Source organism: Urocitellus parryii, unplaced genomic scaffold (assembly GCF_045843805.1).
Source record: "Urocitellus parryii isolate mUroPar1 unplaced genomic scaffold, mUroPar1.hap1 Scaffold_40, whole genome shotgun sequence".
Lineage (NCBI taxonomy): Eukaryota > Metazoa > Chordata > Mammalia > Rodentia > Sciuridae > Urocitellus > Urocitellus parryii.
In genome coordinates, this window is record NW_027553586.1 from 4,432,952 (window position 1) to 4,443,439 (window position 10,488).

The 10,488-nt window shown below is 32.3% G+C and overlaps 1 protein-coding gene across 1 annotated transcript; it reads right to left on the reverse strand.

Moving 5' to 3' along the window:
* Positions 1 to 713: 713 nt before the first annotated feature.
* LOC144252320 (HORMA domain-containing protein 2-like) lies at positions 714 to 9,634 on the reverse strand. The gene is made up of 5 exons (XM_077794723.1): positions 9,620 to 9,634; positions 8,935 to 8,961; positions 3,824 to 3,891; positions 1,162 to 1,313; positions 714 to 994 (listed from the first exon to the last, which is right to left on the reverse strand). Exons 1-5 carry the CDS (start codon positions 9,632 to 9,634, stop codon positions 714 to 716), a joined length of 543 nt encoding a protein of 180 aa, XP_077650849.1.
* Between the last annotated feature and the right edge of the window lie 854 nt (positions 9,635 to 10,488).

Sequence of the window (10,488 nt, forward strand, 5' to 3'; positions counted from 1 at the left end):
ATTTCATCTAAAAACATATTTATTTCTTAAGGCCCAGACTTTTTTTTTTTGGTACTAGTGATTAAACCCAGGGGTGATTAACCACTGAGCCATATCCCCGGCATTTTTTTGTTGTTGTTTTTTATTTAGAGATAGGGTCTGTCTCATTGAATTGCTTAGGACCTTGCTAAGTTGCTGTGGCTGGCTTTGAACATGTGATTCTCCTGCCTCAGCCTCCATAGCTGCTGGGATTACAGCTGTGATTAACCTCATCTGTCCTGGCTAGGACTGTACTTTTTTAGAATAAAAAATCTTTGATGTCAAAACTTGTTTTGTTTCAGTTTTTATACCTGGCATGCTCCACTGGAATGTTGTTACTGTGACATGACCTGATTGCAAAGTGAAAAATGTCAGTTGTATTTAACTGAAGAATTGGAGACTCACTAAAACTTGGCCTCACTTGATTTTTTTTGTAAATTTATTGTAATTAAATAATTTTAATTTAAAAATTAATATTTATTTACTTTAAGAAAAGGAGACTTCAAATTATATAGGTAAAGCTCCTGACTTTTCCACAAACCAGCACTCTCCCTATCATTGAAAAGGATTGTTCCAGAGTTAATGCTTTTGTGTATACACATATACAAATACATATGAATATACATATATTTACTTTATTTAAAAATATTTTACTTAAATAGTGTGGTTGAATATTTCTTTCTTTTTTTAAAATTTTATAATATTTTTTTTATTGGTTGTTCACAACATTTGTACTCCTCTTCTTCATCATCACAGTCTAGACCCTGATGGGCAACTTCAGTAGTATTATTCTCCTGAAACAGATTTTTCTCCAAATCAGATACTCTGGCTGCCTCCATAGTGACTTTTATTTTCATGCTGTGAAAGCCTGTGGAGACCAATCTCACTTGCAGATTGACAGGTTCCCCATCAAACACCAAGAAGTGTGAGTTCACTCCTTCTTTAAAACCAGGCGGTTGGTAATCTTGTGGAGTCACTGCAAAATGAAAAGGGCAAAAAGCCATGAAACTTAGTTTCAATAGAAGCCAGAAAAATATTTTAAGTATAGCAACATGTATCTTTCAGATGTTTGTAAAATCCTTCTATTTACATAAAATATTAGTTTAGTACTTAAGAAGAATTGGAATAAAGGTCTACACCTACCTGAATTGTAGTAATGGAGTTTCATAGTAAGTATAACATCATTAGGAAGGGGTCCAAGGTTCTGCATCAGTATATATAATTTACGAATCAGTAGTACACTGGCTTTCTTAATATCTTTACTATTTGTTCCACTTTCAAAGCTTGTACTACTGCTATAATCACATAGAAAAAAAGGCATATTTTTCAATCATATGCAATACTGACAATATATTCCCAAAAGAACACAACTTTTGAGTATATGATCAAATAAATATAAACATCTAGACATTTTGGAGACAATTTTTAGAGTATAAATTAAAGGAACAAGTATACAATTTCAATGAATATACAAAGGACTTATAAATAATACATTCACCTAAAGCATTTGAAATATGACTTTATTTTTTTAAAATGTGCTTATTACAAGTAACCATATGTCATAATAATGAGAACACTGGATTTGGAATTAGATATCCTGGCATCTAATATAATCTCTGCTGTTAACTAGCTGAATGTCTTCAGTCAAATCATTTAGATACACTTTTTTGGTTATGTCATTTGTAAGATAAGCTTACAGACATTTCTACAACTTCCTAACCATAAAATCAGCTACTAGCTCTGTATCTATCATCTGGTTATCTCTCAAAGGCATCCCATCCTCACACTTGCAGGGATTACCCCACTGGGAATCTTAACTATTCTTCCTCTTTCCTTCATTTACACATTGCAAACCATTTTGCATACCACAGACAAAATAATAACCCTAATAGAAAAATATGCTCATATCCCATTCATGCTTAAAATGCCTCCATTAAATTAATAAACTTTAATGTCCATTTATACTCTTTAATGTCCATTTATACTCTTTAATGTCCATTTATACTCTTCTCTACTCTCACCAGCAACTACTGTCCAATTTCCTCTCAACCATGTGCATTTGCTGTTCATTCCACCTGTATTGTACTTTTCTATTTCTCTTCTAAACCCTAATGCAATGTGTCATCTTTTCAAAGAAGTCTTCTCCTATAATCCCCACAGACTCTGCACAGACTTAGGAGAACTGTTTGTCGCTCACTAAGCAGCAAGTGACTGTATCTTTCATCAATATCTTTCATTCAGTGAATATGAATGAACAAGTTGGACTAAATTACCTTCCAATTCTAAACATTTTTCTCTCTGAAATTTTCTTCTCCAATTAGTCTCATATTTGAGTAGTTTTGGGGGAAGAGCTATGATTATTAGTATAATTGCACAGTGTTGAAAAATAATCCTAAGTAATTGAACTATTGAGTTTTCCCCTAACTGATCTTTAGAGGCAGTGTAAATTTATAAAGCAAACCTTTATTAAGCTTTTCTATCAATTTCAAACAACTTAGCTTTGTCTGCCAGAATTTAACCAATTTAAACACGGTAACCTGAGTGAAGGGCTACAGCCAGGTGGCCCAGGGGATCCTCCAGGATTCATCAGTAAAATCATTCAAAACTCTGATGTAAACAAATACTACTTTTTGGCTTCTAGGAAATTCTAATATGTATTATTTTCTTGCCTCCCTAATATCTGCAAGATTTGGCCATTTTTTATTTTACTGCTTACCTCTTGGCATATGTGTCTTTATAACCAAAGAGATTAATCTGGTTGCCAGGGATACTTATATTTGAGTTTTAGAGAGTAAAAACAACAGCTTTATGTGAGAAAATATGTGTAAATGTGAATATAATCTGTAAAGTGCTATACAAACGTTAGCTAGTGATAATTAAAATTTTAACTCTCATTTTTGGAACTTTGTTCTCACATTTGAATATTGCCTAAAAGTTTTATAAATGATAGAATAATTAAGGAAGTGAGTATTAGAGAGAAATCATCAAGCCCCAGAGAGCTAATAATAGAGAAAAGGGAGAATTCTGCCACATTTCTCTTAAATTCATTCCTGTCAGAGATATCCACCTCTCTTACTTGGAGCACTCTACTACCTGGGGCTTTTCACTATCATTTTCATCTTCCACTTCGATTGTATCAGTAAATCTTTAGCTCTATCTACCTCCTGGATAATCTGAAGCCAAAAAACTACTGAAAGAAGAATAAATATTTCTCCTCAACAAACATCTTCATCTGCATTGGGCCCTTCTGAACTACTATTTAATCCACTAGTGTGCTATTTAATGCACTAAATGTGTTTAAAACTTGGAGTTTTAGATTTGATAGGACAATAAGGTGTTTTCCAGTCTTTTACATACAGAGAAGCACATAGAAAGTGCTATTTGTCCATCATGGTGGGGTAGGCAGATGACAAAAGTTATGCAGGTAGGCAAACAGTCCAGGGTTTTTTATCTAACCCTGGCCCCAACTGACTATATAGAATGTGTAAAAGATCAATATCTCAATATAGCAGTTGAGAAACATTGGGTTAGTAGCTAGACAGGGCCTTATGGAGTTCTTCAATCAACATTTTGCAGACAGCCTTGTTAATATAATGGTGATGCTTATCATGTCCTCTACTCTCATCAATTAAATCCATGGATTTCAGAAATTTAATTATTATAGTTCATTTTTATAATAGTGAAGTTTTATGGGAGTTATGGAAAAATGATAAAAAAAGTATAAAACTTTTTTCTGGCTTATAAAAATTTATGTTTATCTCACTTCTATATACTTTATCAGGTTCATTAAATAATTAGATTCTACCTGTCAAAATCCATAGTGGCTCCTTCTTTTGTATATTTGAATTTGAACTGGTATATCTCAGTCACTTTCTAGAAAAACCAAAGGTTATAAAGAAATTAATTTAAAAAAGAAATCCAGAATTTTACCTGATAATAAGGCACATTTTCATTGTATACCTACCATGCTTCCTATATACCTGTTTATTCCACAGTATTATATTATTTAGGAGTAATATTTCCAGATATTAAGATACTTTTTCTCCAAAAGTGAGTTAGATGATAAATGCTTCCATTATAATTGAAGTTGGAAAAACTAAGGCACAGTCAAGTATCTCACCCATTAGGTTCTGACAGGGGAATCAGTTGAGAAACTATTCTTCACATAATACGTATTTTAGTGAATGTCTGTTTTGTATCAAGCATTGGAGTCACAGTGATGAACAATATTTTGGTCCCTGTTGTTCTTGAATTTACAGTCTGCTCAGGAGATAATCAATAAATAATTTCACATAGTACAATTGCTGTGAACAATATGAAGCAGATGCTGTGATGGAAAGAAGATGAAGGGAGAAAAGTGCTGATTTGGCTTGAAAGGGCCAAGGAAAGCAACCCCAAAGAGGTGATATTTGAGTTGAACCTCAAGATTGAGGATATTACTGCTATCTGCTCTTCTGTTAAGAAAGCTAGAAATACCAAGGGACAGATTTCAGAACACACAGAAGTGCCCCTCATTCATCTGGTTGAATATTTAATCCTTGATAATGTGGGGATGAAAATGTTAGATTGATCAGAAAAAGTCTCAGTGCTTCTATTACTTTTCTCTACTCTGAAGTTTAGTCTTCTGGTTCTGCAGATCTTACTCCTTAATATACACCTTAATCACAGGTGACCATGTACTGGGAAAACTTTCTCATGTTGGTTAAACTCTAAAGTGAGAGATTTATCATGGAGTTAATTTCAATACAAGTATTTTTTTCTAACTAGACAACCTACTAGAGAAATGAAAGTTCAGAAGGCTGCTTATGGCAACATTAGGAGAGATGGGTGAGATTAGAAGCATCTACAGCTGCCTAACAGCAACAGGTTCACTCTGGACAGGCTAGATACACACAGTATCTTCTCTTAACCAATGCTGGATGTAATTGCCCTGTCAAACAATGCCTACAGCCTGCCTGCCCATGTTTCTGAGTCAACTATAGCTATTTAACGTTGTGAGCTTTTATTTTTTAAATGAAAGAAATCTTTCAGTAGCTGATAATTTTACTTGCATTTTATTATTTGATCACTGAACCAATAAGTTTTACATTTATAATTGTTTTATAGAAGATGCTAATTCTTTTAACTTGAAACTAATTTATCAAAGAAGGTATATTATAACTCACAAAATGTTCTCCCACTTTTCAGGCTGTATTGCCTGACAAAGGTGATATTTAAATTGATCATCAATTGTTTCTATCAATCATGCTGATCACATTCATATAGACCAAAGCAACAGCAACACATGAAGCCTCTTCTCCCTCCACTTTCCAATCCATTGGTAAGACTTTTCAGGACTATCTTCAAAGTGAATTGCAAGACCATCTAATATTCATTCTTTATTCTATAGCCCAAAAGATCATGCAATACCGTTGTGTAAACCCCTCTAACTAATGGCATCCCATTGCCCTGACAACATTTAATTTATGAATTATTTTGGTCAATAAGACATTACTCATCTGTCCCCTACCTATTTCTCCTGCACTTTCCCTCCCATTCACTAAGTGATAGGATCATGGCACCTTTTTTTTTTCATAAACATCCAAGATTCCTTCCCATCTTAGGGCCTTTGTATAGTTATGCTCTGGGACATGCTATCTCCGGTTAATGATAATATTTGGCCACTGCCCAAAATGCTGTAGCCATGAAGTAGATTTCAGTAGCCCTCCCTACTCTGAAGTACATATTATTATTCTCATTACTGAAGAAGCTGGTTAAGTGGTAGAGCTGAGATTTGACTCTAGTACCTGTAATGTTAATTAGCATATTATTCTACCTGTTATATTCCATTACCTCTCATAGACCTGCAAAGGCTGACTCCTTCTGGTCATTCATTCTCAGCTAAAATAGTGGTTTGGCAGAAAGGCTTTCTATGAACTGCCAATCTAAAAAATCGATTCAATTCTTCCTTTTCCATCTCTACCTCAGCATTCTTTAGTAAACTACATTTAAAATCTTTTTTTCATACACAGTATTATGACTATCTGAAAGTTTTTGCTAAATTTTGCTTACTTATTCATTATTTATCCCCCACATAAGAATGTAAAGCTTCAAGAGGGCAGGGACCTTATTTATTCCATTTACTTTCATGTTTTTGTAGCTTGAATAATGCTAAGCACATAAAATGAGCCTAATTCATATATAATATGTATATATCCTCTCTCTCTCTCTCTCTCTCTCTCTCTCTCTCTCTCTCTCTCTCTCACACACACACACACACACACACACACACACACAAACACACACACACATTTGGCACTTAATCATTGAGTCACATCCCCAGCCTTTTTTACATTTTTTTTTATTTTGAGACAGGGTCTTGGTAAGTTCCTGATGCTGGCTTTTAATTTGTGATCCTTCTGCCTTAAACACCCAAGCTGCTGGGATCACAGGTATGTTCCACCATGTCCAGCCCCAATTTATATTTGCTGAGTGAATAAATATTTAGCCCAGAGTTCATGCTCAGTTAGGGTTTCATCTTATAAACATTTTATAAAAAAACAAAATTTCTGAGAGCATAATGTGGTTAGAAACAGGGACCACCTATAGTTCAGTTCCTGAAGGAGACTATTATAATTGGACATTGACTACCTCTAATAAGCACAGAGGAATAGATAATAATATCATAATATCTGTATTCTTACAATATTCATATATACTAATTCTTTATGTCATAAATTAAAACTTTATTTAACATATTTACATACAGCTTACATATCTTATTAATACCCACCATACTTTTTGTAGTATGTGTCTATGAAAAGCTATCATTCTTTACTATTTCAGCTGCCTTTGTCAATTTCTCTTTCAAAAGACAGAGCAAGCAGAACAAAACTTAATGTGCAGAAATGCCAGAACTTTGTGCAGTACCCCAAACTTTGTTGGCCTTTGAACTAGGGAAGCACAATTTGTCTTAAGTCAAAGTCTTTCACTGTTGTATCATAACATACTTGTCATAAGAGTCCTGCAAATTTAAATTGATGTGTAAAGTATATTTTTGCTGCTTTAGTTAAATATTAACATTGTTATTGTTTCTGATATTTTGTCTAGGGAAGGATATATTTCTAGGGATATGACTCAAATGTTTGGCACAATATAAGATAAATGCCAAAGACTGTTTAAGTGAGAATGTTGTTTTGTGAGTACATAAAAGAATATGATCACGGAACTAAACAGTAGTATCAGTGACATAATGCTAAACAGCAAGTAAAACAATGTAATCTTGTGGAGGAATGCTTTTAGGCACTATGAATATTGTTATGCTATAGTAGTAGTTATACTATAATTATTGCTGACTCTGTTATTCTTTTGAGTTTTTTTTAATATCCTCAAGGAACCATCAAATCTTTTAGTAATCAGAAGGGTGCCTTGAACATCTAGTAGTTAGGGATCATCACTATAGGGAATAATTTACAAATATTCAAGATATTTTCTTGGGTCATAAGTGATAGCTTAGAACTCTCCATATAATAAGTTTTTGTTTTATATCCTCATTGTTGTATGTGCTAGCATTGAAACGTATTTAACCGTTTTTTTTTCCATTCTGTAAGATTTTTCTGTATTTAAGGGTAAGTTAGTCAGCATTTCACTACTCACCAAATTACTGATTTATCACTAGGAGTTTTACATTCATAAGAAAATATGATAAATGCTGTACCAAGAAAATAACCAATTAACAATTTATCAGAAAGTTGTAGTTTAGAAAACTTCTGTTTAAACCTAAGAAAAAAGGACAACAAGAGACAAAGGCAGATAGGGTTGTAGCTCAGTGGCAGAGAACTTTCTTAGCATGTGTGAGACACTGGGTTTCATACTTAGCACCACAAAAAAATAAATAAAATAAAGGCATTCTGTTCATCTACAACTTCAAAAAAAAAAAAAAAGAAGGAAAGATAAAACTAGTTTGGACATTGAGAAATGGTGATCCATTTGTATTCAAAGTTTGCTTCCCCTTTGCTTACATAATTATTCATAATTTGCAGAGAGAATTTTAAGAGTTAAAAACAATTTTGTCTTGAATATGAGCAGTTAGACAAAATACATTGGCTAAGATAAGAAAAACTGAAAGCAAGGAAAAAGTAAAGAAAGCTAGGAAGTAGATGAAGAGAACAGAAAAAAAGGAGAGAACAGAGGGCTTCTCCTTCCAACTCACTACTACAGCCACAGAAGCCAAAGGGGCAAAAGTAACTATTACGTGTCTAGGACTATAATATTCACTATGGAAGATAGAAAACAAGACAATAACCTTGTTCTCAAGAATTCACTGTCTGCTTGGGAAAATAATCTGCATGAGTCAATTGAGAGTGTTAAATTGTGGGGTTCTTCTGGAAAATAAATTTACAGAAGAAGTTAGTTTAGACAATCTAGCCAAAGAGGCTTTTATGAAAGATTTGAATTTAAGTTGGCCTTGAGGGTAAGTAGCAATCACTAAGGAAAAGAAAGAAACAGATAGAGAAGTAAAGAGGTAAAAATTCTGAAACTCTGTAAAGGTCAAAATGGGAGAATTTTGTTGGCAAAAATAGTTTAGAATTATGCCATGACTGGTTTATTTTACTAAAAGACCATAAGCAATTTTAAGAATCAGTTAAAATAAATAAAATGTGTTTTTTATATATTTATATATCAAGAGAGTCTTTTAGTGTTAATATGTTATAGAAGAGGCCCAGTTCTACTCAATGCCTTTAAAAAAAATACCCCTAGGTAATATTTGAAAATCTCATACTAAAGTATTGGTCACATTTATAAGAAAAAATGTTGAAAGAGCTCACTCTTACTGTTCAAATAGTAGTGGAGCAACATAGTCTATAGTCTCAACTCAGGTAAACATACTTAAATACAATACACATATACTATCCACCTATACATTTGTCTTCTTACCTCAGGTTTCTTTGGATTTGTGTAAAGCTTTTAAAGGAAAAATAAACAGCATATAATTTCTGAAATTTACTAGATTACTCCTCACAGAATACATTTTTTACATAAAGAGGACAATTTGTACTCTATTGAGTACTGTATTGATACATATTTCAAGCTGGAGATAGGATAAGCTCTTGTTTTGTGAATATGGATCCATTACAATACTTTATGAACACTGACTATTAAGGAAATTCCATAAAAGTAATATAAGGTATTTATACCTACTGTTAATGAGCTACAATAAATTTTAAATAATTGGCATGTTTTAAATGTTTAAACAAATTATATATCTAAGAATCTTAATGGCATATTCTCATTTTTTTAAACTACATATGCCATGTGATAATCAGGAGTATATAAAACTTCAAAAGAGTCTATAAAATTTCAAAAACAAAAAACTTTGAGCCTGTAAAGTAACTTTAAAACTATAAAAATCCTGATAGCCAACAGATGAAGAAGATAGTATATCCCATATGTTTCCTCATGTCTATAATCTACAAAATATATAATAAATGTTTTAATAAAACTTCTGATGAACTATTTTTTAAAATTCCAAAATGTAATAATATGGATAAAAAAAGGAAGAGGGAGAATACAAAAGTCAAGGAAGTAGAGACAGAGGTTTAGTCTTTAAGTGTGTACTTACTCTAAGTACTGCCATATGTAGCTTCAAGAAAAAAAAAACTTTGTTAGAATATAATTATATCTATATCATTGTTATTTTCAACAAAAGCTAATTAAAATATTATTTTAGAGAAAGTAAAGGAAAGGATCCAAGGGGAGGTAAAAGGAGATGGAAAGGGGAAATATTGAGGAATGATATTGGCCAAGTTAATATTGTTGTGTTATATGTATGTATAACATACATTTATGTTCAACTATAATGCACAAATAAAAATATGGAAAAGATAGCATTTCAGTCATATTACAAATATTTAGGTAGAAAAAAATTATTCAAAATTCAGATAAAGGAGTACTAATTATTCATTCATTCAAATAGTACCTATTACATACCCACGACTGCTGGAAAGAAAAGGGATACAAAAAAAAAAAAAAATGGTAACAATCCTACTCTCAAGAAGTTACACTTGAATTTTGGAGGCAATAAATGCATAAATGCATCAAGAAATATGAAATAATTCCTTGTTTCTAAAAATTAAAGACACCCCAAGTATCTTTTTAAAAAAAAGGATCTCTTTTGAAACTTATCTCCTAGAATAAAAATCTAAGGCTGATGTCTATAAAACTCTTGCCTCTCTATATATACACACTACTATTAAGAGATTCTCTCTGATTTATAGAATAGAATATATAGACATAGATAGAAATAATCAAGCTTTTTTTTTTTTTTTTTTTTTTTTTGTTAAGCCTAGAATTCAAATCGGAAAATTTTAGGAGTGCAAATAACTAAAACTTTAGTGACACCCTGTGGTTATTTTGGTTACTGCATATAATTGATTGGCATGTATTAGAATCTTTGTGTTGCTTGAAAATGGAAATTAGAGCAATGCTTTG

Coding starts and splice junctions, on each gene's coding strand:
- LOC144252320 (XM_077794723.1), bottom strand. Junction 3,892..8,934: donor CAAATCCAAAGAAACCTGAG/GTAAGAAGACAA, acceptor TGGTTTTTCTAG/AAAGTGACTGAGATATACCA. Junction 1,314..3,823: donor GCCACTATGGATTTTGACAG/GTAGAATCTAAT, acceptor ATGTGATTATAG/CAGTAGTACAAGCTTTGAAA.